We start from the raw sequence: 27,399 nt of genomic DNA on the forward strand, positions 1-27,399 counted from the left end.
CATACCACCCCACCAACCTCAGGATACAATGCATCATTCTCCGACAATTTCGCCATCTATAATCCGGCCCCACCACTAGAGATACTTTTCCATCCCCACACTTGTCTGCCTTCTGGAGAGACCACTCTCTCCAGGACTCCCTTGTCCGCTCCACACTCCCCTCCAACCCCACCACACCCGGCACCTTCCCTTGACACCGCAGGAAGTGCTACACTTGCCCCCACACCTCCTCCCTCACACCCATCCCAGGCCCCAAGATGAGTTTCCATATTAAGTAGATGTTCACCTGCACATCTGCCAATGTGGTATACTACATCTGCTGTACCTTCCTCTACATTGGGGGAACCAAGTGGAGGCTTGGGGACCGCTTTGCAGAACACCTACGCTTGGTTTGCAGTAAACAACTGCACCTCCCAGTCGCGAACCATTTCAACTCGCCCCTCCCATTCCTTAGACGACATGTCCATCCTGGGCCTCCTGCAGTGCCACAATGATGCCACTCGTAGGTTGCAGGAACAGCAACTCATATTCCACTTGGGAACCCTGCAGCCCAATGAAATCAATGTCGATTTCACAAGCTTCAAAATCTCCCCTCCCCCCACTGCATCCTAAAACCAGCCCAGGTCGTCCCCGCCTCCCTAACCCGTGCTTCCTCTCACCTACCCCCTTCTCCCATCTCAAGCTGCACCTCCATTTCCTACCTACTAACCTCATCCCGCCTCCTTGACCTGTCTCTCGCCCTATTTATTTCAGAATCCTCTCCCCATCCCCCTTTTCTGATGAAGGGTCTAGGCCCGAAACATCAGCTTTTGTGCTCCTAAGATGATGCTTGGCCAGCTGTGTTCATCCATCTCCACACTTTGTTATCTCGGATTCTCCAGCATCTGCAGTTCCCATTGTCTCCGATCTCAAAAACAAGAGGCACGGTTTTAAGATAATGAACAAAACAGCTACAATGGCAAAGAAGAGATAAAATTGGGCAGAGTATTGTTGCGCTGCTAAAATGCACTGTCTCAAACATGGAAGATGATTTAATAGTACAATTCCCAGGACAAAATGGCTACGGTGAAACAACAGAAACTAATCGTCTACTATAAGAAAGATTCAACACAGGCAGCATATGCCAAATTACCTCTTTCCAAACTAATGAACCTCAGATGCAACAAAAAAAAGTCAAATCAAATCATTCCGCAGCCTATTTTAATACATTTACTGATTTCTCCTTAAGTAGATTTATGCTAAATACAAACTCCCTACCACCATTGTGCATTCCAGCACTTAAAATCTTCACCGAATGAATAAGTCTTCAATGTTAGAATGTGTAGTTCAGATTCTCTCTAGGCAGAGCCACATTAGTTAATCCTTTCCTGTGTTTGAACGTATATCCTATAAAAAAGATCTGTAGCAAATGCCATTGACTTCAGTTGTTAATAAGGTTTGCAACTTGTTTTAACAAATGCTAAGGCTGAGAAATTTGATGAGTAGATCACTGATGGGTCTAGGAATTTAAAAATGATAAACGTTGCAAAGTCCAAAGCTCCCCCAACCCTGGAAGTTTCTTACAGCGAATAGCTGCTCAGTATGCAAGATAATCTTTCAAAATCGCTAATTGCAGTAGACACATTTTCTTACACAGTGTGTCACACTGTTGAAAACTCATCCAGCATAAACCACACATCAGCACAGAATAAAGCAAGAAGGGAACACAGTTGACAAAGCAGCAAGAAAAACAGTATGAGAATTATTTCTTTCAAAATCTGAGCAGAGGATCATGTGCTATATGTGACGTAGGATTTTTAAGTTGAATTTTATAGGTGACAATGGCGTTAAAAGCCATCCTGAAGACGTTTCCCCAGAATCTTCTCTGCCTGAGAGATTTTGCGTGCTATATCATCAAATCCATTAACCCATTTAGAATTATCACTGCGTCACTGGATGAAGCCGCGTCCCAAGAGGTTAGAACAACTCAGCAGATATGACATCCTGGCCACTCTTGATGCAATTCTCCAAGGATGACTGAATAACAAAATGGAAAGCATGCATACACGTCCCATTCAAGCATATATTAGTGAGTAAAATAATTTATTATCTGTCTTTATAATTATTAATTAATTACATGTGCTTGTTTAAACCACATGTATTCTGATGAGGTTTCACATCAGTCCACAGCATGAGATCATAACAAACACTGTGGCAACATCAGAAAATGCTCAACTTAATTAGCTGCTGGTTCATTAAGGTAGTAGTATGGCAATTAAAAATGAATAAACTGAGAATACTGTACATAAATCAGCCACTGAAGTAAAGAAATAAAATAACAGTTAATACACTAATGTAAAAGAGGGTTTTAAACTTTATCAAAATATTAGTGCTTATCCAATTAAAGACAGAGCAAGGAAGTGCATCAGTAAAGCTCATAATTTACTAGTAGCATATTTTGCCATGAGATACTTATCCATACTTGCAAAGGGGTCATCAATGTCAAAATCAACCTTAAACAAAGGCTTCTGGCCTAGAGCTACATAAGCCACAATAATACAAATTTGTGCAGTGAGGCCCCAGATAGTGAATGACTTGTGTAAATGCCGGTCCTTAAATGTGAAGAAGTGTACCAACATGCCCGTTTCGTAAGATGTTGAAGAGTGCTCTTCTGACTTTAAGAAGTGGTACAATGGCAGGACAAACACGTCGCTCACTTCATCAGCATTGGGCTGTGGTTGAAATGTATCTTCAATAAATGCCACCACCGGTGTCACCAGAATATCATCCTGTGGATGAGGGTGAGTACAAAGTAAACATTAGGATAAAAAAAAGACACAACAGAGGCGCCATAAAGACTGTCCTGAGGTTTGACAGTGAGAGATTTAAAGTGAAATTAGTGTGTAAAATTTTTGATAGCTCTTCCAGGTTTTAATTCCCTTTTTTGAAAAAGTCAATCATTAGTAATTATCCCATCTAAAAGTGGCAACTTAAGCATAAAAAAAGTGGCAACTTAAGCATAAAAATAGTTTTTTATGTTTATTCTGGCCAATGTTCTGCAGTAATTAAGTGCAAACTTAGTGAATCGCCTTACAGCAATTTGCAGTGTTCACTGTGTACGAACAGCTTTCTATTCCCCTTCATCCTTTCTAGGATTCACTACCCTATGTCAAGTATCTGTCCTCAGGCTTCAAAATAGCATGTTTGCCATGGCATCAGGGAAGTGGACAGACAATTGAAGTGTTTGGCTTCGCCTCCCAGCCGTTCCTTCTTTCCCAATAAGAGGAGGATCTGGCCTCCAAACTAGGAACTGGGACACAGCAGGCACAAAACCAAAGCTGACTGATGGCATGAAACAGCTTGGTACAATATGTCAATGTCACATCCTCAAAACCTATCCACTATCTACAAGTCAGGACTGTGGCAGAGTAGCCTCCACTTGCCTGGATGAGTACAACTGCAATAACAATTAAGAAGCTCATCTCCACATAAGAAGAAGCAGCCCAATTGACTGATGACACATCCAGATTCACTCCTGACACTCAACAGAAGCAGTGTGTGTCATCAACAAGATGCACTGCATAAATTCACCAAATCGTCTTACTTAGCAACTTCCAAACACATGACCAACACCATCTGTGAGGACAAGGCCTGTAGATACATCGGAATACCACCCTCTGCAAGTTTCCTTCCAAGCCACTCACCATTCTTAAATGGAAATAAATCACTGCTCCTTCAGTATTTCTGGGTCAAACTCCTGGAACTACCTCCTTAACAGCATTTTGGATTTGTCACAGACTGCAGAAAGAGGCTAAAAATCCCAAGAAGAATGAGGGATTGGTAATAAATGCTGGGCCACCCAGGAAGCCTACACCTCATGAATGAATTTGTAAAAAAGCTGATTCAGGTATTGACTTGATTTGAGTACTCAATAGCCTGGTGCTGATAGCTGACTGAAGAAATACCTGCAATCATGTACCTTGTTGATGACAGGGACCAGTTTGCAGACTACTTCCACTTGATCTGGGGGAAGGCCAATTTCTTCTTGGGCTTCACGAAGAGCTGTATCTATATCATTCCTATCCTTCATGTCTTGTTTCCCACCTGGAAAGCAAACCTCTCCACGGCTGCTGTGCAACTATACAACCAAAATCATGAGAAACATTATTGAGCAAAGTTGAATTATGAGAATTTCTCTCTACAATGTAAAGGAATGTTATTGCAGATTTTCACCTACAGTTTAAGTTTTGGATTACAGCACTGGGCTTAAATCTCTCCTTGCGTCAGACACATGGTCAGCCATGCACTTTCTTTCTGTCACCCTTCTCCAAAGTTCACTAGCTCATGCTGGCAGTAAGTTCCTTTCAGTACCTTGACTGAGAGGCTATTCTTTTAAATCTGAACTCTGAGAAGACAAGGCAAGGCAAGCTCATTAATGTCCTCTTCTAGTGTTCATACCTGTGCACTTTCAGTTAAGTGTAGCTACCTACCCTGGATAGAGACACAGTAATTGATTTATCTCTCTCCTCAGCCCCACAGTCACTGAGGTCAGAAGATTAGATAGTTGCTTCCCATTGCTGAATGGCTGTTCTGTCATACCAGAAATAGTGTGGAATCTTTCTGGTAACTGGCTTCATTTCATTGGAATCTGAAGCTTCAGTAGCAACGCTTGTGCCTCTGAGCTAGAAGACACAGGTTCAAGTCTCATCTGAGATGTGTTGACCATGTTGGAACAGGTTGATTAAAAACTAAAAAGAGCTGATTCCATTCTATAGCAGGCAGCCAGCCACTATCTCACATGCGAGATGAGAGGATTGTATGCATTGATTTAGTTGCAGTTGCAGAAGTAAGACCTTAGGAACTTTAGTACCTCACTAAGTCCCCGGAGTCTGCTTTGTCATTCAAATAGATCATGGCCAATAGGCAACATAACTCTAATTATCCACTTTATATCCATATGGCACATTTTTAGTCAAAAAGAAAAAGGAAGCATACAAAAGGTTTTGGAAACTGAAGACAGGACCTTTGAAGAACACAAAGATAGTAGGAAAGAACTCCAACAAGGAAGAGGAAGGGCTGAAAGGTAAATAGGATTGAAGAAAATCCCAAGGCATTTTATACATGTTTAAGAACCAAGAAGGCAGCTAGAGAAAGGGTAGGTCCACTCAAGGAGAAAGGAGGAAATTTATGATGGAGCAGAAGGAAGTGGGTGAGGTCCTTAACAAACAATTTGCATCAGCATTCATGAAGATGGAAGAGATGGTGGATGGTGTGTCTCAGGAGGTGTACGTTGATTTTCTAGGACATGTCATTATAAAAAAAAGTTGGGTGTTTTGAAAAGCATTAAGGTAGGCAAGTCCCCAGGGCCTAATGGGATCTATCCCAGAAGGCTGAGGGAGGCAGCTGACGAAATTGTAGGGGTCTTGTGTGAAACATTTGCCTCTTCTTTAGTCAATGGAGAGGTGCCAGAGGACTGGAGAACAGGCAACACTGTTCCTTTGTTCAAGAAAGGCAACACAAATATTACGGAAAATTACAGGCCAATGAGCCGTATGTCAGTAGCAGGTGAATTATGAGAGAGGATTCTTAGGGATAGGATTTACTTACGTTTGTAAAAATAGGGATTTATTAGCGACAGGCAGCATGGCTTTGTGCTTGGAAGGTCATGCCTCACAAACTTGAGTTTTTTGAGGAAGTAATAAAGAAGATTGATGTGGGGGAAGGTGCTTTTTTGATTGGAGATCTGTGACCAATGGTGTTCTGCAGGGACAGGACACATGTTATCTGTAATACATGCTTCAGAGGACAACATAGGTGGTCTGATTAGTAAGTCTGCAGATGGCACAAAGATTGGGATAACTGCTTTAATGAGGAAGATACAGCAGAATACAAATAAGTTAACGATTTAGAAGGAAAAATGGTAGGAGTTTAACCCAGCCAAATGTGAGGTGATGCATTTTGGGTGATCTAATGCAGGAAGGAAATATATGTAAATGGAAATGTACGTAGCATCAAAAACAGAAGGATCTAGATGTACCGGTCCATAGTTCCCTACAAGTAGCAATAGGAGTTGTTAAGGTGGTCAAGAAGGCATATGGCATGCTTACTTTTATTGGTTGGGGCATGGAGTATAAAAATCAGTAGGTCATGTTGCAGATAAATAGAATTTAGTTAGGCTACTTTTGGAATGCTGTGTTCATTTCTAGTTGCCACACTACCAGAAGGATGTGAAGCCTTTGGAGAGGATATAGAAACGGTTTGCCAGGATACTGTCTGGTTTTGAGGGCATATGTTATGAGGAGAGATTAGACAAGCATGGTTTGTTTGCACTTGTGTCGAACAATGAGAGGCAACCTGGTAGAAGTTTACAAAATTATGAGAGGCATGGATTGAATAGATATTCAGAGTCTTTTTCCCAGGGTATAAATGTCAGTTACTAGGGGACAAGGGTTTAAGGTAAAATGGGTACGTTTAAAGGAGATGCGAGAAGCAGGTGTTGAGTGCCTGGAATGGGCTGGTAAAGGAGGTGGTAGAGGCAAATACAGGAGTAATGTTTAAGAGGCACCTTGACAGACACATGAATAGACAGGTAATAGAGGGATATGGACTGTGGAAAGGAGAAAGGTTTTTAGTTTAGAAAGTCATGTGTCAGTGCAGTCTTGGTGGAACTAGTTTCTGCACCACCTCCAGTTGACATTACAGAACGCAGTTCCAAGAAACAAATGCATTTTTGGAAAATGCTATATACTCTTGCGTGGCAGAGGCTCTCTTTCCGTTCTTTCATAACTTTTGTGAAGAGGGGTTGCCTCCGTGGATTTCAGTCCTGACAGTTAGTTGAGGTGCAAGTTTCTAATCTTGCTATGAAAGCTGCAATTATATTGAATTCACATCCAGTTACAGGGAAATATGAATCAGCATAGACTACATGACTCACAGATTGGAGTCTTTTATACGCAGCAACACTTTGCATGGGTCAGATGATGTCTGAACTGCAATGTCTGTTATGTCTCAGATGCTTTATATTGGGTAGGCAAGAGGGTTACATTTTGGAAGTCTTCTTTCTGTTGAAGGTAGTGTTTTTAAGGTAAACAGGAATAGCAGGGGCATATGACTGAATGTGAACTGAGGTTCCATGTGCTGCCTGACTGATTAAATGAGGTGATACTAAGTTTTATTGCTGGCTACTGCAGTAAAAGATTTTTGTCCCAAATTTCCAGTGTTGAGAGGACAAAACCCATTCAAGGTTTGTATAAGCCCTTCAAAAAAAAATGCACAAGCTCCAAGTGGGGGAAAAATAATAGAAACCACAGAAAAGTACATTTGACTTCTTAGCTTCACATTACGTGGCTACTCTATTCTGTCATCATTGGCAGAGTCCCCAATAATCTAGCAGTACTTCACCATGGAAGTTCTGCATCCAGGATGGTTATTTCACAAACTGGGAGAACAGACTAGGATCCAACAGCACAGCCGAAGAGTGAAGGGGTGACTGTGAGAATTGAGATGAGGAGGAATTTCTTCAGCCAGAGGAAAGTTAATCTGCAGAACTCATTACCAAGTTATTGAATGTATTTAAAACAGAGATAAATAGGTGCTTGGTTAGGAAGGCGATCAAAGGTTATGGGCAGAAGGCAGGGGAATAGGGCTGAGAATCGTATCAACCATGATTGAAGAGCAGAACAGATTCAATGGGCTGAATGGCCTAACGCTGCTGCAACATCTTCTGGCATTATTTACTGAATGGCATCTGCTGCTACCTAATCTTTTATGTCTTCTTTCTATTTCATATGCAAATAATATTCCAATACTGTTAAAATTTCTCAGTTGGGAGTTTTAAAAAAAATCATTCCACAATTACCCCAGGGAAATTTTAAATAAAATAACATTCCATTTCAAAGCTTTTAACAAACTAGTCTATACATTACCTTATTCATTGTAAATAGCAGCTAATTACCTGCAGCTGGCAGATTAAGATAATATCTACCTGAATTCTGGCATTCAATTTTTTAATATTAATCAGCTTTCAGATATAACCGAACACTACCTCATCTTTTACTTTGATCTAATTTGCATAACAATAACTCTGTGAATCAGAGTAGAATTGGTTTGAATGGTTAGTTAATCATTCTTTCGACCAGACAGTAAAAGGAGTATTGCTGTAATTTCAGCAGGTGATTTTTTTTATTCACACGGTGAAGATGTCACGAGCTCGGCTAGAATTCGTTGCCCAACACTAATTGGCTAGAGGGCAATTAAGAGTAGGAGCAAATTTGAGCAGATGCTGGAATCTGAACAGAAAACAAAAAATACTAGAGATCACAGTGGGACAGGCAGCATTCATGGAGAAAAAGCAAGCTAACATTTCAAGTCAAATGACTTTTCATCAGAGCTGAAATGACGTGTGGAGGGGGTATGTAGCATTTATGCAATAGTGGGAGGAGGAGTTGGAGTGCTGGGGGAGAAAGTATGTCGATAAAGAGATAACCAGGTGTAGAGCTGGAAGAACGCAGCACACCAAACAGCATCAGAGGAGCAGGAAAGCTGACGTTTTGGGCTGAGACCCTTCTTCAGAAATGGGGGAGGGGAAGGGAGTTCTGAAATAAATAGGAAGGGGGGGAGGCTGGTAGTTCAGATTAAGTGATCAGAATGTGAGAATGGTAGAACTATGATGTGGAAAAAGGAAGGAATGAGTTCCCTTTTAGATTTTCTTGTTACATTCTCTGTCACCCGTCTCCCTTTCCCCCACTCCAGCGGGACTGTCTCTTCTTTCCTGTCTGACAGTTAGACACACCATTGTTCTGCCATTGCACATTGCAATCACGTAATCTGAACTATCAACATTCTTGGATTAACAGTCCAGTGAAAATACCACTAGGTCATCACTTCGCCTTATGGTGAAGGATTAATTTTGCAGGGAGGAGAGCATACATTTAGTGCACAAGGCCTTTGACCTAGTACTGCAGGGGCGAGCCTTGGTTAGGTTGTTCAAACCCCATGCTAAAGATTGAAGCAGTTAATCTAACCTGACATTTCATTGATGTACTGAATGAGTGCTGCACTACTGGAGGTGTTAAACTTATGCCTTATTTCTTCTGTTTAGAGGTTTTAAAATATGCCATCATCTAGTGACAGCCAGCATTCCTATCAGCTACCCATGTGTAGATTTGCAGGAAGCATGTAAAATTATCTGAAGCGTAGATAGGGTATATTGTTGAATCATTCCCCATGGAAGACATGTTAAGACTAGAGGGCATAAGTTTAAACTGAGGAGTAAGTGGTTTAGAGGGGATCTGAGGAACACATTTTTCACCCAGAGGGTGGTAGAAATATGGAACGGGCTGCATGAGAGGGTGGTGGAGGCAGGTACCCTCACAATATTTAAGAAGCATCTGGACAGGGATTTATGATGCCATGACATAGGAGATATGGACCACGTGTGGATAAAAGAGATTAGTGTTTTTTGATGAAGGGCTTGTTTCTATGATGTATGTCTCTGCCTGCACTTGTGCAAAAATCTGGCATCGTGCATGCGTAACCTGCTGGTTATCTCTGGTTGCATTGGGAAAAGACCTTTTGTTAAAACACAGCAATTTGATACAACTGGATGCCTTCCTCAACTATTTCAGAATACATACGGTCCTACAACACAGAGACAGGCTCTTCAGCCCAAACTGGTCCATGTCGACCAAAATGTCATTCCACAATAGCCCCATTTCCATTCACTTGGCCCATTTCCTTCTAAACCCTTTCCTATCCATGTGTCATTCCAAATGTCTTTTAAACGTTGTTAATGTACCTGCGTCAACCACTTCTGCTAGCAGCTCATTCCAAATGTGTACCACCCTCGGTGTAAAAAAAGTTGCCCCTCAGGTTCCCATTTATTCTTTCCCTTCTTACCTTAAACTGCTGCCCTCTAGTCCTCGATTCCCCAATCCTAGAAAAAACACTGAATACATTCACCCCATCCATGCTTCTCATAATCTTATACATAAAACACAGAACAGTACAGCACAGTGCAGGCCCTTCGGACAAAATGTTGTACCGACTTACTATCCGACTAAAATCAAACTACTCTGCATACCCTACACTATACTATCATCCATGTGCCTATCCAAGAGTCACTTACAAGTCTCTAAAGTATCTGACTCCACTACCACTGCCCGGAAGCGCATTCCACATGCACACCACTCTCTGCATAAAGAACTTACCTCTGACATCTCCCCTATACTTTCCTCCAATCGCCTTAAAATTATGCCCCCTTGTAATAGTCATTTCCACCCTGGGAAAAAGTCTTTGGCTATCTACTCTATCTATGTCTATCATCATCTTGTACAATTCTATGAGATTCCTCCCTCAGTCTCCTATGCTCTAACAGAAAAAAAGTCCTGGCTTGTCCAACCTCTCCCTATAATTCAGACCCCTGAGTCCTGGCAACATTCTTGTAAATTTCTTCTGCACTTTTTCCAGTTAATAACATCTTTCCTCTAGCAAAGTGACCAAAACTGAACACAATACTCCAAGTGCAACCTCACCAACATACTGTACAGCTGCATCATAACTTCCCAACTTCTGCACTCAATGCCCTGACTGATGATGGCCAGTGTGCCAAAAGCTTTCTTCACTGTCCTGTCTACCTGTGGCTCCATTTTCAGAGAACTGTGCACCTGAACTCCAAGGTCCCCCTTCCCACTACACTCCTTCAGACCCTACCATTCACCATGAAACTCCTACATTGATCTGACTTTCCAAAATGCAAGACCTCACGCTTATCTATATTAAACTCCATTTGCTGTTTCTCGGCACACTTCTGCAGCTGATAAGATCCTGCTGCAAATTCTGATAACTCACTGTCCACAATACCACCTATTTTAGTGTCATCCGCAAACTTACCAATCATGTCTTGTACATTCTCATTCAAATCACTGACATGGATAACAAACATCAATGGGCCCAGCTCTGACCCCTGAGGGACACCACTAGTCACAGGTCTCCAGTCCAACAAACATTCTTCCGCTATTACTCTCTGTTTGCTACTACTCCATACGTATGTTGACCAGTTGATGTAAGGATGGTCATTTCCTTCAAGACATTTCGGTGAACCAATCAGATTTACTGATCATTCTGAGAACTTTACAGTCACTTTTTATTTCCAACTTGTTTTTAAACATTTCTCAAATGCCTCTGGTGAGATTTGAACTTGCATTCTATGGATTACTAGTTGAGCCTTCAATTATGAATAACAGAATGCTATAAACAATGCATGACTACACATTTACAGTGGTACTCTTCTCTCAACTTACCGTGCCAGCTCTCACTACAAACTCCTCTGCCTCCTATCTAGGGGAGATAATAACACAATAGTGCTGTTATTTATCCTCTGGGGAAATGAGTTCAAATCCCACCATGGCAGTTGGTGGAATGTGAATTCAATGCAAATCAATTCAGTGGTAATGCGACTATGACAACAACCATTAATTCTAGTAAAAACTCACGTCATTCACTAATGTCCTTTACAGAAGGGAATGTGCTGGCCTAACTAGGTCTAGTCCATATATGACTCCAGATGTACAACAATGCTCTCTTGGGAATAACCAAGAAATGCTGGCATTGTCACCAAGACACATCTCATTGTAATACCATATCCATACAACTAAACTTTTCTTCCGCATCACAACTTACACTAGGTGCTATCTACCTTATCCCCAACAAGATCCTACCCTTTCCAGAGTCTTCAATTCACATGGGGGTTCTCTTCTCTCTCAGTATTATTTCTCCTCCAGCTGAGTCCAACTGGTCTAGGGACCCAGTCTTGCTAAATTGTGAGAAACATGAAGCAGCACTATGTTGGCAGTACGATACTGTAGGGTGCTGGTGGGGACCATTATTCACATTCATTTTTATCAGCAAACTTCGACAAGCAGATTCCAACCTATGTTGGATGCCCATATGAATCATGAATAGTTGGCATGCATGTTGTGGCATGATACAAATGGGAATACTTCCAAAATCAAATGAAAATTAGATGTTGCTAACTGGAAAACACCTGAGGGTAAATGCTTCCCATGGAGAGTACCTGACAGTGAAGTAATTGACTTCTCTTGAGGCATCAGTTCCCCATGATCTTAAAAGGCAGTCTGCCCTGTGATATGAAGTTGATTAAACATTAAAAAAAGTTTAAATAATCAAAATCTAATTACAAATAGAATGTAATTTTACAAGGGGCAGCTCTCATGACCTAAAAGTATGCTCTTTAACAATTTTAGTTTAGGAAGATTGCTGCCAGGATGCTGCCTGGACTGGAGGGCTTATCTTATGAAGAGAGGTTGACTGAGCTCGGTCTCTTTTCATTGGAGAAAAGGAGGAGGAGAGGGGACCTAATTGAGGTATACAAGATAATGAGAGGCATAGATAGAGTTGATAGCCAGAGACTATTTCCCAGGGCAGAAATGGCTAGCACGACGGGTCATAGTTTTAAGCTGGTTGGTGGAAAGTATAGAGGGGATGTCAGAGGCAGGTTCTTTACGCAGAGAGTTGTGAGAGCATGGAATGCGTTGCCAGCAGCAGTTGTGGAAGCAAGGTCATTGGGGTCATTTAAGAGACTGCTGGACATGTATATGGTCACAGAAATTTGAGGGTGCGTACATGAGGATCAATGGTCGGCACAACATTGTGGGCTGAAGGGCCTGTTCTGTGCTGTACTGTTCTATGTTCTATATGTTCTAAGACCGAAAGGTTCGTTTTCGTGCTTTACGACTCTATAACTTCATGCCAACTGAAACTGATAGAAAAGCTGACGACTCTGTGAATGAAAATCCTGGATCTAAGAGTTCAATGGGCAAAGCTCCCCATTCTGATACAAACTAAGATTAATACCCCTGCACTCTCTATTTCTCAGTACTGTACCTTCATGGATCTGACTGTAAGAAGTACATGCAGCTCCTCATTTTTTATGAACAGGGGCACTAGCACTGATGCTCTGGGAAGGGTCAAATCTGAGTATTTATTTCCGACATCATATGTCTTCAGCACGTGCTTCACCTTCTCTTTAATTGATGATCTAATAAGAAACAAAATAAGAAACATCATAGGCTGAAACAGAGCTCCAGTTTGAAGACTTGTGACAGCATTTGCTGCAACTGCCCGTAGATATTACAATCTGCCTCAGAATTGTGACTTGGCACCTTAAAGATGAAAATGGGTAAAGAAAAAAAGTCAACTTATCTCATATCTGGTTCCAGCAACAGACATGTTTTAATTCAATGTTAGATTCACCACACAGGAGAGGAAATTATAAAGTGTGGAGTAATGTTTCCAATCATAGAAATCACTGAATTTTAGAAACCACACCAACCCTCTGAAGAGCATCCCACCCAGGCCCGTTCACCCTACCCTATCCCTGTAACCCTGCATTTCCCATGACTAATACACGTAGGTTGCACATCCCTGGAACAGTATGGGCAATTTACCATGGCCAATTCACCTAACCTGCACATCTTTAGACCTCGCGAGGAAATTGGAGCATCCAGGGGAAACCCACGCATACATGGGAAGAATGTGCAAATCCCACACAGACAGCTGCCCAAGGTGGCACTGAACCTGAGACCCTGGTGCTGTGAAGCAGCATTGCTAAACACTGAGCCATCCTTCTGCTCATTTACTGAGAAAAGTCATGTAGTGATTTTAGGTAAACATTAGCAGAACATTTCACAAATATAAACTGGAAAAGTAAAAATCCTAAAGTGTGAATCAAGTATGTTCAGCTGGACAGAATCCTGTGCTTTTGTAACAACAATATTAACTTGGAGAGAGGATGTTTAGCTAATTGATCCAAAGTGCACACACTCTCATTGAATCATTTATCCTCAAATAAACTCCTCGGTTAATTACAGTATTACAATCACCCTGCAGTTTTCTAGTATTGTAAAGATACACAGACAGCACAGCTGTAGTTTTGGCATTCTTTGCATTTTCTCCAGCAGAAATGTTGATATGATTTACAAAAATTTCAATGATAATGAGCTAAAGTCTCCTGGAATTTGGGTTGCACACAACTTCTTCTTACATTGAAGTAATGACCCCATTATCATTAGTCTTTTTGACTGAATATCATTATAAATCAATGATAAAATGGAAATTATCTGTTACAATGCAGCAGTGGCAACAAATGCAGAATGCTCATAAACAAAAAATATTTATAAATAAATAGATATCAGGAAATATTCTCAAACTAATTAAGCCTTACACCACATCAGTACCGAGGTGCTCCTTTCACAAGTAGCCCAAACTTCAAACACAAAATAGTGCAAGTGCCCTTTACGTCACTTCAAGAACCACAAGAAGCCCACAGCAAGGAGCACAGCACTACACTCAGTAATTAACCACTCCCACAATACCAGTTTCCATTTTCAAGTTTTTGCAATTGTGCCCTGTACATACTTTTTTTTTGAAATTGTTGCAAGTGTTTAATGTGGCCCAGTGATTAGCACTATTAACTTTCGGTCTGAATGCTGTGGATTCACGTTCCACTCCAGGGATTATAACATACAATCTTGTCTGGTATTTTAGAGTTATATTGAAGGAGCATCACATTGATAGAGGTAACGCAAATGGAGATGGAGAAACACAGCAGGCCTGGCAGCATCAGACAAGTAGGAAAGCTGACGTTTCGGGTCGGGACCCTTCTTCGGAAATGGGGGAGGGGAAGAGGGCTGTGAAATAAATAGAGAGAGGGGGAGTTGGGCTGGTGAAGGTAGATGAGATGGCGAGAAGTGAGTGCAGGTACGTAGTGGTGGGGATTAGCAGAGGTTGGAGGAGCGCATAGATGGGAGAGAAGGCAGGCAGGTCAAAGAGGTGAGGATGAGATGGGCTGGGGAGGGGAGGTGGGATGGTGATATATCCCACCTCCCTTCCTCAGCCCCTTACCCCCACCTCCCTGACTTGTTTCTCTTCTCTCCCACCTATCCGCTTCTCCAAGCTCACTGCCAATCCCCACTACTACCTACCTACACTCACTATCACCATCCCACCTACCTTCCCCAGCCCAACCTCCCTCTTTCTATTTCAGAGCCCCCTTCCCCTCCCTCATTTCTGAAAAAGGGTCTTCTGAAAAGACCCGAAACATCAGCTTTCCTACTCCTCTGATGCTGCCTGGCCTGCTGTGTTCCTGCAGCTTCATGCTGCGTTATCTTTGACTCCATCATTAGCACTTCTTACTACATTGATAGAGGTGCTGTCTTTTACATGAGATTTTAAACCAAGATCCCACTTGCCCTCTAAGGCTACTTACCTCTAAGGGTATTATGTCACGTGGGGAAATAAACAGGTCATACACAAGTGACAATCTGCAGACTCGGCTATGCATCAAGGATCTCACACAATGCAACAAGCTGGCTGTATACAGTTAACACAAATTAGAGGAAACACTGCTCTCAGGTTGAGATAAAAGAAGGTGGAAATTTATTTGAAGAGTGAGGGAATTCTAACTTGTGTTCTGGTCAACATTTCTTCCTTAAACAACATCACAATTGCTGTTTGTGGAAATTTGCTGTGAATAAAATTAATTCTGCATTCCCGATGGCTGTATTCCCGACTTTACCTAGGTTGTGAAAGATGCTATATAAATGTAAGTCTTTCTGTAATCTGTATTTCAATAGCGCCATGACAACAGTTCAACTGTTCAGGTGTAATCATTTCCCAACTGCTGTGAAAATTTTCTTGTTTTGGAATGGGGTGAATCAGCATTAGACCACAATAAAATCTTTCCAAGTATATCAATTCAATTCCTCTGATCAGGTGGAGGGGTTTTGTAACTACTATTCAACACAGGTAGATGAGACAGACTTAGAGCAAATTAGGATATGAGATTTGACTGAGGTCATTTTTGCATATGGGAAGCTGGTCACAAAAACAAAAGAGATAATAGGAACTGGTCAATGATCTCAAGCAGCGTGCGAGACTAGTCAATGAGATGGAATTGAAGGTGAGGGGTCAGTATTTGTGGAAGGGACTTAAAGACAATGGCAGTGAGGACTCTCCAATAATAAGCCCATAATTTGTCTGTGTCTTGTTTTCACACTTCAACTTTCTCATGCTTCTAATATATACATTATCTTCCCCTCCTTCCCCTTTATATAGCAGCCATTTTTTTGAGCTCCTCATGGGCTGTCTGTCCTCTCACCATAATTAAGATTCTGCAGTACAAATAGGTTTAGGCAGGACTTGGTGAAGCCAGGTAGAATTCAGTGTTAATTGGACAATATCTTTCAGAAATATCCAGAGCCCAATGGTTTGTGAAATTAAAAAAAATTAAAAAGTATCTGAAATGGAGTGAATGCAGCACTATCACTGAAATTTTTGTCACGCTCATAACACAATTTCAACATTTTATCAATTTGAGTGATGAAAAGCCCAGTGTTACAGTTAGAGAGTTTCTGTTTACAAATCTAAACTGTTGGGAAATAGAAGTTCAAGTTGTTTAATACCAAAAATTAAATATTTGTGATTACAGCTCTATCACTGTGTAATAGTTTATTGGCAATTATAAATAATATTGGACAAACTGTTTATTGTCGTAACATCAAATTACGTTAAAAACAAAATACTGCAGAGTTGGAAATCTGAAATTAAAAAGCAGGTAACATCTATAAAGGGAAAAAAGCAGTTTATGTTTCAAGTTCAATTTGACTCTTCTGAATTATGTTAGTTTAGATTCAATTTCCAAAGAGTTTTGGCAATTAACCATCCATGAATAACAGTGATCCCTGTGATTAAAATTAACATACATACAGTGCACTTATACACATTAGGAGGTTAAATATCAGACTGCATACCCTTGGTCTTTACTCCATTGAATTTAGCAGATTAAGAGAGGAGCTGATTGAAATAACGAAATATAGCATAGACGCAGACAGGTAAGCATCCTACTGAAGAAAAATCTGTTCTGCACCAGACCAAAAGTCAGACCCCAACCCCAAATATAGTAAGGAGATAGCCTCTTATATTTATTAAAAGGTAAGTGTAAAGTGCTGTGTTTCAGATATGATTCAACTGGTCCACCATTAGGCTTTAAACAAAACACACTTTATTCCTACAACACTGTTAAAATACAGAAAAAAAATTGGCATAACTTTAACTCTATTGAAATACTTAACAAGATAATTATGATTTACCAATAATCATCAACTGTTCCAAGACAGGCAGTATCCCATGAACACACCCATTGTCAAAAATGCAATTCAGCAAAACAGTTCTTGTTCTCATATGCTGCCTCTCTCCAGTCCAGAAGAAACAATCAATCTGCCTCTTGTCTAAGATTTCACTCTTAGCAGTTTGGAACTCAAGCTTTTAGTTCAGCAGCCAGCAGAAATCTTCAACCAACTGAAAGCAAAACTAAAGATCTTCTTGGATCTGTGTGAGCCTTGAACTCACCCACTCATAATGCTTTGTCATTTCAAAAAAGCAGGGAGAGTTCTGAAGCTGTTAACCAGCCTGAACCACTGTGGCAACATCTTTCTGCAAGAGAAACAGTACAGAAGACACGTCTCTTGAAAGTGCAGTACCATCACAAATCAAAACAAATAGAAAAGCACGCTTTTTTTAAAAAACAGAATATACATAATTAAATGATCAACAGACACATACAGAACAAAAGAAAATCAGGGTGGTGACAGTACCACAAAAGGTTACAAACAACAAATTCAGCGGTGTTGGCAGGAATACAGAATAGTTTCTTGATCCCAGTGTTTATTAGGGAGACTGACAAAGTGGGCATGACATTGGAACATAAAAAAAGATGCAGAAGTAGCCAAGTCAGCCCTTCAAGCCTGCAACACATTCAATATGATCATGCAATTTCAGTATCCCATTCTTGCTTTCTCTCCATACCCCGGGATCCTTTTAGCCACAAGGGCCATGTCCAATTCCCTCTTGGATAGAATCAAGATGTAAAGACCTATGTGACAGAAGGGGTAGCAGATACATTTTGAGGAAATTTTATAAAAACATGACAGAGTCAGATGGGATGAAGGTGAATCGAACTTTGATCACATATTCTATTTTTGCGCTATAAATATCATGTAACCAAACCAGTGGGATTACATACAAAGATTAGAGAAATGAGGGAGAGGTAGCAGAGTCATTATTATGTACATATAAATTCATAACTAAATAGTGCCAAAAGACTACAGTCAACTAAATACTTCCTATATTCAATAAAAGGAGCGAGAGTAAGTGCAGGGAATTAAAACTGATTAATTCAATATCAGCGGGAGGGAAGATAATGGAAGCTTTACTCAAAATTTCATGCAAAAGAGAAACATCTGGAATCTGAAGCTATCTTGTCAACATGCATTTCAGAAGCACCTTTGCACAATACAGGTTGGTGGAAAACTGGAACTCCATCTGTTGAAAGGCTGCAGCTGCTTGGTAATTACAAATTTTAGGACAGAGGATCACCAATTTTGTTGGTGAGGGGTATCCGGAAAATGATGCACATGCAGGTAAAGGGAGTTGAGATACAGATTAGCTATGATGTGATTGAGTGCAAAGATTCAAAGAGCTGAATAATCTCTGTCTATTACTCTGATTCTAGGATGGATCAGTACACCTCTGCATTTTTCATTGTTGCATGCCTTTAATGCAATCCACATTCAGATTCCATTATTATCATGGTTTTAGGACCAGTATTTCCAATGCTCCAAAAACAAATTTGATAATTCTTCAGCACTGTTCATGCGCATGGAAGCCAATTACAACCAATTCGCAAACATGTCTCTCAAAAGTCCTGAATTAATTCATCATCCTGTCCTATGATGCTTTTCTCTTACCAACATTTTCCATCATTCCCATTGGCTTTTTACGCAAAATCCAGTGTTTGATCTGCAAATCACATTAGAAATGCTAAATGATAAGATTAGATGATTTGAGAGGAATGTGGCTATCATTCCTCAGTGTACTCCCAGATCTCAAGGTCTCATTGCGTAATAAAACAGTTTCTCTTGCTTGCTTGCTGCAGGCTAGAACACCAAAAGGACACAGGAACACAGGATGTACACTGGGAGAATACCACTTGGCCCATCAAGCCTGCTCTGCTGTTCAATACGACCACAATATCATCATAGCTAATCTCAGGATTCATCCCACTTTCAAACGTGTTCCCTAAATCCTTTGATTCCCCGAAAATCTAAGCACCTGTCAATCGCAACTCTAAGTGGATTCAATCATAAAGCAGCCACAACCCTCAGGGTAGAAAAATCTGAAGTTACATTGTATTCAATGTATAGTTTACTAATCTACCCAGCATGGTATTTTATTAATGTAAACTCATCAATGAAACAACTGATTGCCCATGAGATTACAGCAAGTCTTACAATGCTACATACTTTGCTAGGAGATCACAGGCCTCCACGTTCAAAATCAATATTCTCTTCTGGCATGCCAAATAATTCACAATATTTCAGGTGGGTCTGTAGATAGCAGCAGCACATTCAAGGTAAGTGTTCTGTAAATTAGCCACTGGCTATCAGTTACCACAACCAAGGATCAGTTAAATGCTCCAACAAGTTGCACTGGCTTGCACTGGAGTATTAGCAGAGCATAATTAAACCTCCTCCTAACAAAACATACGCATTTGTCCCTTGCTGAGATGAACATGGCTATTTTTGTGAATCACCTAGTCCTTTGATGTTCCATAGATGTTCAAATTCAGTGGGTGAGAATCAAGCCACTCAGCACTTGACCGAACCACGAGGGAATTCTTCTCCAAAAACAACCAGTCTTGACTTGTAATAGAGACGGTACAAACTGCTGATGCTGGAGAATCTGAGATAACAACGTGTAGAGCTGGAGGAACACAGCAGGCCAAGCAACATCAGAGGGGCAGGAAGGCTGAAGTTTCGGGTCAGGACCTCCCACCTGCTGTGTTCCTCCAGCTCCGCAGAACTTTAAAGCTAATGTTTTCAAATAAACCTGTTGGACTCTCACCTGGAGTAGTCTGCTTTTTGACAGCCCATAGACCCACCCTAACAGCCTGGCCCTGCCACAGGTTCCTTCCCCACTCCAAACCCATAGAGCCGCCCTAAGGCCTAGGCCTGACCCAGCCCCGCCCTGGGTTCCTAGTCCCACCCTCACACGAAGTCCCTCCTCGCCCCCCCGTGAGTCACCCCCAGCCCATAGCCCCGCCCTACACCACTGGACACGCGCCCGACTCTAGCTCCACCCACCAGGACTAGCCCCGCCTCAAAGCTGCAGTTTCCACGCCCCCACCACGACGCCCGGACTTGCCAGCAGCTCCTTGCCGTGGTTTCCAGGCCCTAACTTTCGGGACGGCCACCATCCCGCCAGCTCGTCCTTCCGTTCGGGTGGCCCAGCCGGGCACGTCCCATCGAATTTCTGGGTTCTGGTCCCGCACTGTCCCCTACCCCATCCCGGTCAACCCTGTCGCAGCCTTATATCGGGAGACATAAGAGAGAGAGAGAGACCTTCCCTGTTGTGCCATGCCACCGGAGAACTGCTTTCCACAGGGACTAACGACCAAACGAATGACGCGCAGCAGGGGGCTCGAGCGGCTCGGTGTACTGTTACCAACATCCCAAAGCAACGCCCTCTGGTGTCCTGGAGTAATAATATCAACCTCCCCGCGCAGCGCCATCTCGCATCTCGGAGTTGTTCTACCACCTTCTGAAGTGGTGCCTCCTGGCGCTGTGATGATGGGAACTGCAGATGCTGGAGAATCCAAGGTAACAAAGTGTGGAGCTGGATGAACACAGCAGGGCAAGCAGCATCTCAGGAGCACAAAAGCTGATGTTTCGGGCCTAGACCCTTCATCAGAGAGGGGGATGGGGTGAGGGTTCTGGAATAAATACGGAGAGAGGGGGAGGCGGACCGAAGATGGAGAGTAAAGAAGATAGTTGGAGAGAGTATAGGTGGGGAGGTAGGGAGGGGATAGGTCAGTCCAGGGAAGACGGACAGGTCAAGGAGGTGGGATGAGGTTAGTAGGTAGCTGGGGGTGCGGCTTGGGGTGGGAGGAAGGGATGGGTGAGAGGAAGAACCGGTTAGGGAGGCAGAGACAGGTTGGACTGGTTTTGGGATGCAGTGGGTGGGGGGGAAGAGCTGGGCTGGTTGTGTGGTGCAGTGGGGGGAGGGGACGAACTGGGCTGGTTTAGGGATGCAGTAGGGAAAGGGGAGATTTTGAAACTGGTGAAGTCCACATTGATACCATTGGGCTGCAGGGTTCCCAAGCGGAATATGAGTTGCTGTTCCTGCAACCTTCGGGTGGCATCATTGTGGCACTGCAGGAGGCCCATGATGGACATGTCGTCTAAAGAATGGGAGGGGGGAGTTAAAATGGTTCGCGACTGGGAGGTGCAGTTGGTTGTTGCGAACCGAGCGGAGGTGTTCTGCAAAACGGTCCCCAAGCCTTCCTCTACCCCAATGTAGAGGAAGCCACACCGGTCGCAATGGATACAATATACCACATTGGCAGATGTGCAGGTGAACATCTGCTTGATATGGAAGGTCATCTTGGGGCCTGGGATGGAGGTGAGGGAGGAGGTGTGGGGGCAAGTGTAGCACTTCCTGCGGTTCCAGGTGTGGTGGGGTGTACCTACCACCTCATCCCGCCTCCTTGACCTGTCCATCTTCCCTGGACTGACCTATCCCCTCCCTACCTCCCCACCTATACTCTCCTCTCTACCTATCTTGTTTTCTCTCTCTATTTATTCCAGTTCCCACTCCCCATCCCCCTCTCTGATGAAGGGTCTAGGCCCGAAACGTCAGCTTTTGTGCTCCTGAGATGCTGCTTGGCCTGCTGTGTTCATCCAGCTCCACACTTTGTTATCTTCCTCCTGGCACTGAGAAGTGCTGCTGTCCACCTCCCAATGCAGCGCTATCTAGGCTCACGGCTGAGCTGCTCCTTCACATTTATTTCGATTTACCATGTAGAGTGTTATGCAAACAGGCCAGTCTTAAAAGAGTGCCCTCAATGGATTTCCAGCTGATAAAGTATCTTTTGAGATGTAATTGTTGCAACGTAGGGAATGCAACAACCAAATTACTGACAGCAAGCTGCCAAAAGCTGCAGTGACATAGTTATCTGGTGATCTGATTTACTGATGTTCGTTCAGAAAATGAATACTGACAGCCAGAAATCCTCTGAAATAAAGGCACTGAGTTTTTGTCATCCACTTGCAAATATTTTCTAGTCAACCTATTTAGAGATATCATGACACACCACCAGTACAGGTGAGACTTGAATCTGAGACCCTAGCTTAGAGCTCGGGCCACTTCCACTGTTTCACTGTCACTAAGTGCCTCTGCTTAATGTCTGGCCTGAAAAATGGTACTGGAATGGATTTCAGCCTTTGTGTAGCAGATGTTCTTTTGCCTCTGAAAAATTCAAGGTAGTTCGGATTCCAAGCCTCATACCGGCCCAGTGTTTTCAGTGCAAAATCTAGGCTGACTGAGGGCGTTCTGTACTGGCCAATGTGCAATCTTTAACGTTGAGGCTTTGAACCAAAGTGTTGCCTGCTCTCTCAGGTAGATGTAAGATACATAATGGCTCCATGCAAAGAATAGCACAAACCTGTCAACAATTCAGCGAACAACACTTGGCCAACATTAGATAATAAAACAGACCGCCATTGATCAAATTCTGCTTCTGGAATTGTTCTGTGCTAACTTTGGTTACTGCATTTCTCTACATTAGAATAGTTTTTTGCTATTCACTAATGGGACAAGGACATCACCAGCTGGACTAGCACTTATTAGTCATCCATAGTTGCCCTTGAGAAGGTGGTGGTGAGCTGCCTTCTTGAATTGCTGCAGTCCACATGTTGTGGTAGACCCATAATGTCATTAGGGAGGGAATTCCAAAATTTTGACCCAGCAACACTGAAGGAATGGTGAATATATTTTCAAGTCAGGATCATGAGCGGTGCGGAGGGGAACTTGCACCTGGTGATGTATCCATGTAGTCTGCTGACCTTGTCCTTCCAGGTGGAAGAAACAACATGTTTGGAAAATGCTGTCTAAGTCTCTGATGAATTTCTACAGTGCACCTTACAGATAGCCCATACTGCTGCTACTGAGCATCGATGGCAGAGAGAGTGGATGTTTGTGGATAATAGTATCTGAAAAACAGAATGCCAAACACACTTGTTCTCTGTCCAGATTTCAGGCCTAGGAACACTAACTTGTTAAGATTCAGTTCCTCCTGATAGTTTTATCCTTTTGGTTTTAGTAGACATTGTATTCATTCATGGGATCAATTGGCTTGGATGGTAGTTATTGCCTTCTCCAATGGCTCTGGAGAAGATGGTGATGTACAGTCTTCTTAAACCACTGCAGTGTTTTCTTAGGAATCTTTTAATTATCATGCATCTTCATTGTCTCTGTAAACTGGAAACCAGCACTGGGCAGAGTGCTCACAGCATTTAATGTGAGCAACCAGCTTGAGCCAGATCACAATGTACATCTTCCACTCTTCCTTTCCTCACCACTGGAAACCAGAACTATCTCATTGAGACACTGTGAAGGAGCTCGACAGGGAAGACACTGAGATCATCTACCCATTTAGCCAGGGATCCTAAAGCACAAGGGACCAATTGATTAGAGCTGAGATGAGCAGAAATTACATTCAAATCGAAGGACTATGAATCATTGGAATCTCTGCTCTGGAGAATAGTGGATGCTCCATTGTTGAGTACGTTTAAGGTTGAGAGAGGGGCAGGATTTTGGTCTTTCAGGGAATCAAAGGATTTGGGGAGTGAGCAGGGGAAGCGGAGTTGAAGCCCAAGGTCAGTCATGATTGAATTTAGGAGTACAGCAGGCTTGATGGGCTGAATGATCCCCTTCGAGTTCTATTTCTTGTGTTCTTTTCTTGCCCTTCAACTTCTTCAGTGGAGGCCAGTCATTCACTGTGATCTTCAGTTAAAGAATTTTATTTCCCCCTTCACTGACTCAGTTCGGACTCTGTGTTCAAAATGGTCTCCCAAAAAAAACCCTTCACTCGACCTTTAGACACCCGTATTAAAGTTTCTCTATTTCTAACTCAACATTCTACCTTTTGATCAAGTATCCTGAAGTTTTAGGATTTATTTCTGAGAGTGGGGACTGTAAAGGTGTCAGCGTTTGACTCAATTGCCTCCTCTGACCTAACTTTGATCCTGAAGCTGTAATGAAGCAGGACAAAAATGCACATAATGGCAAAATACCACAGATGTTGGAGGTGTGAAACAAATAAAAGCATGGGTCTACCTGGCTCTGAGTCCCACCTAACTCTATTCTACAATAAACAAGATTTACGAGTTGAGGACCTCAAGAGAAGAGACAGGGCCTCGGTTTAATACCTTATTCACAGGATGTACAGTACCTCTGACAATACCGCAGTGTCTCACTGATAACCTAGGTCTCTTGGTACTCCAGTGTCAGGCAACTCAGCTTTCTAAATTCAGAGGCTGACCCACTTGCTAAGCCTGAAACCTACATTCAGAAATGTCATTAAAATTATCATAATTCCAGTTTTAACACTACATTCTCATTTTGGTGTGACAGCTGACGCCAAAGGATTGTTTTAAGGAGTTGGTGGAACAGTTGGAGCTGAATCATAGTATGAGCCCCCTCTGCTGGACAGTCCCCAGTAAGACTGGTTGTAAGGAAAAGGAACCTGGGGACTAGAACTTCTCAATATCACAGATTCAAAGGAAATCAAGGCACAGAAAGAGGCTATTTGGCCCACTGCGCCTGTGCCAGATTAAAAGAGAGTTATTCAACCAAAAACTGGACTTTGAACTCTTTGTACCATGTCTTATAGGTTACAGACTTTCAAGTCTAGGCCTGAAACAACAGCTTTTGTGCTCCTGAGATGCTGCTTGGCCTGCTGTGTTCATCCAGCTCCACACTGTTAACCCAAACTCAAGCTTCTGTTTTTACCACATTTCCCCTGGTGAGTCCCAAGCCCGACCACCCGCTGCTGTCATATTATACCTCAAGGTAGCTTCACCAACACCAACAGTCTCAGTGCCAATTTCCACCTCTTAGCATTCGACTCACTCCCGGCTGATTTAAAAATAAGAATTAAGAGCAAAACAATACCATTTCAGTGCCTCAAGATCTGATTATGACCTCCACCTCATTTTACTGCCTACCTCTTTAACACTCATGTTAACTAAGAATCTATTGAACTCTGCCTTTAAAATATCAAAGGACCCTACCTCCATAGTCTCCGGGGAAAAGAATTCCATCGACTCCACTTACTCCCAGAAAAAAAATTCTAATTTCCATCTTAAAAGGGGAACCCTTATTTATAAACTGTGTACTCTAACTCTTGCCTCCTCTGCTAGAGGAAATATCCTTCCAGCATACACTAAAAAAACCTCTAAGGATCTTTTATGCCTCAGTAAGATCCTCTCTCATTGATCTAAACTCCAAATCTGTCCAACCTTTATCAGAATCCCCTCATCTCAGGAATGAGTTGAGTGAACTTTCTCTGAACTGCTTATAATGCAGGTTTGCCCTTTTACAAATTAGGAGATGAAAACAGTAAATAATATGTCTGGTCTCACCAGTGTAATACAAATCTGTACCCCTTGCAATAAACAACATTTCAACTGCTTCCTAATCACGTGCTGAATCTGCATACTAACATTTTATGATTCATGCGCCTGGACAGAACACATTTTCACTATTTCTGCTAAAACGTCTTCCTACATTATCTGCCATGTGTTAATGTTTTTACACAATTAGTTTTGCAGATCCCTTGTGATCTCTTCACAAGTGACCTTCCTATGCATCTTTGGGGGTCACCTGAAACTTGAGAAGTTGTACATTCAGTCTCTTCACCCAAGTCATTGATACACATTGGTATTCCATATTCCATCCTCCCTAAAATGGAAGTCACCCCAAAACGTGCTTCCTGCATCCTTACTCATGCCACATCCCAGTCACCTAAGCTTGCTGACCTATAGTGGCCCATGGTCAAGGAATACTCTGATGTTGAAATGTTCATTGTTTACAAATATTTTGACATCCCTATCCCTACCCTGCCAGATCTCTGTAACCTCCATTCTTGCTCTCATCTGATTTTGCTCATGTACTTCCAATTGTAACTGCTCCACTCTCAGCAGACATGCCTTCAGCTGCATTAGCCTAAGCTCTAGAAATCCCTTTTTAAGCATCTCCCTCTACCATTAATACATTGAAAGCCTTCTTTCAAATGAGCTTTTGGTTATCTGCCCCAACATTGCCATATGTGGCTTAGTGCCTAATTATACTACTTCTATAACCTTCGGAGAATTTATTACCTTAATGGCTGCTGATGAATGAACAATCCACACGGTTAGGATTGGTTCAAGTTCAGAACCTAAGGGAAAACATTGGGGAAAATCCTGAGTAATCACTAGGAATAGGGAATTGAATAAATCATTCTTTATTTTCCATAACTGTTTTGTCACTCTTCACTGATTTCTGTATAAACAATATATTTATATAATGTGTACAACTTACATTTCCATGCATTCATTAGCAACAAAGCAGAGCTGAACTAGACAGCCTGTGTTTATTTGGTGCTGTGTCATGGCTTCAGAACAGTCCATGAACTATTCTGAAGTGATGTTATCATAAAAAGCAGACGATCAACACACAGCAAGATCCCACAGTAAGATGAGTGATCAGTTGACCTCTTACAACCGAGGAAGTCAAACCTGTTAAAATTATGGAAATGGAGTGTGGTGGGGGTAGGGAGAAGGATGTGGTCTTGTAACAGGATAATGGAGCATCAAATATACCATTACAATTTAATATGGACTTGTGACATATGCCAGCATCCAAACAGAGCAGGATGGAATGACATCACCTGGTAAATGAACTCATCTATGGCCCAACTACATCATCATGGCACACGTAAATGAACCTGATTATATTATTAGCCTCAATACTGTACAAACTTAATTTTGACAGTCTGGTTTCCTGGTGCACATTCAACTAATAACAGTGAATGCTGCAGCTCAGATCGGTATCTGAACGAATCAGCCATACTAATGTCTGAATCTAGTTATCATGCGATCCCCTCAAAACCGAGCAGGGAAGAGAAAAGTGTGAAGCTTCTCCTCCCATATCAAGTTAGTCTTCTGCTGTTCTAAATTATGGGCAATTATCCTCAAGTTGTGGACTTCCAACCTTCACTCAATTTACTGAGAGTATCCCAAACTAATCTTGACTGTTAAAAGCCAGTAAAGTATTGTTCATTCCATTAATCAATGTTAGATTTAATGTCATCAATAGAGCGTGCAACTCATTGCAGAATCTGTCTATCACCACACACTGGGTTGCAACTACAAAAACAGCTTTGTCGTAGCAATGGTTTAATGTGTAGTGTTGTTGCAAGTGATAGATGGTCCTTGACTCTTCAACCGAAATAGGCTTGTT

General features: G+C 42.2%; 2 protein-coding genes across 3 annotated transcripts in view; both read right to left on the reverse strand.

Moving 5' to 3' along the window:
- Nucleotides 1-2,074: 2,074 nt before the first annotated feature.
- Nucleotides 2,075-20,731, reverse strand: nudt7 (nudix (nucleoside diphosphate linked moiety X)-type motif 7). 2 transcript variants are annotated; one of them, XM_048546714.2, is made up of 4 exons: nucleotides 20,457-20,731; nucleotides 12,883-13,036; nucleotides 3,959-4,117; nucleotides 2,075-2,768 (listed from the first exon to the last, which is right to left on the reverse strand). In XM_048546714.2, exons 1-4 carry the CDS (start codon nucleotides 20,624-20,626, stop codon nucleotides 2,415-2,417), a joined length of 837 nt encoding a protein of 278 aa, XP_048402671.2. In that variant the 5' UTR covers nucleotides 20,627-20,731; the 3' UTR covers nucleotides 2,075-2,414. The 2 variants fall into 2 exon arrangements, with proteins under 2 accessions (XP_048402671.2, XP_048402672.1); XM_048546715.2 differs by lacking the exon at nucleotides 20,457-20,731 and adding an exon at nucleotides 19,960-20,102.
- Nucleotides 17,037-27,399, reverse strand: part of LOC125459814 (hypoxanthine-guanine phosphoribosyltransferase-like) — a 72,891-nt gene continuing 62,528 nt past the window's right edge. Inside the window, exon 10 of the mRNA XM_048546706.2 lies at nucleotides 17,037-17,490. Coding sequence (XP_048402663.1) covers nucleotides 17,429-17,490 — 62 coding nt within the window. The 3' untranslated portion in view covers nucleotides 17,037-17,428. The remainder of the gene's footprint in view (nucleotides 17,491-27,399) is intronic.

This window comes from Stegostoma tigrinum, chromosome 16 (assembly GCF_030684315.1).
Source record: "Stegostoma tigrinum isolate sSteTig4 chromosome 16, sSteTig4.hap1, whole genome shotgun sequence".
Lineage (NCBI taxonomy): Eukaryota > Metazoa > Chordata > Chondrichthyes > Orectolobiformes > Stegostomatidae > Stegostoma > Stegostoma tigrinum.

What these genes read in the sequence shown, in the direction of transcription:
- nudt7 (XM_048546714.2), bottom strand. Translation starts at nt 20,626, where the DNA reads ATGGCGCTGCGCGGGGAGGTTGATATTATTACTCCAGGACACCAGAGG. An exon ending in TTACAGTCAGATCCATGAAG is followed by an intron (nt 4,118 to 12,882) that starts GTACAGTACTGA and finishes TTGGTTGTATAG; the next exon opens with TTGCACAGCAGCCGTGGAGA. An exon ending in TGGTCCCTGTCATCAACAAG is followed by an intron (nt 2,769 to 3,958) that starts GTACATGATTGC and finishes CCTCATCCACAG; the next exon opens with GATGATATTCTGGTGACACC.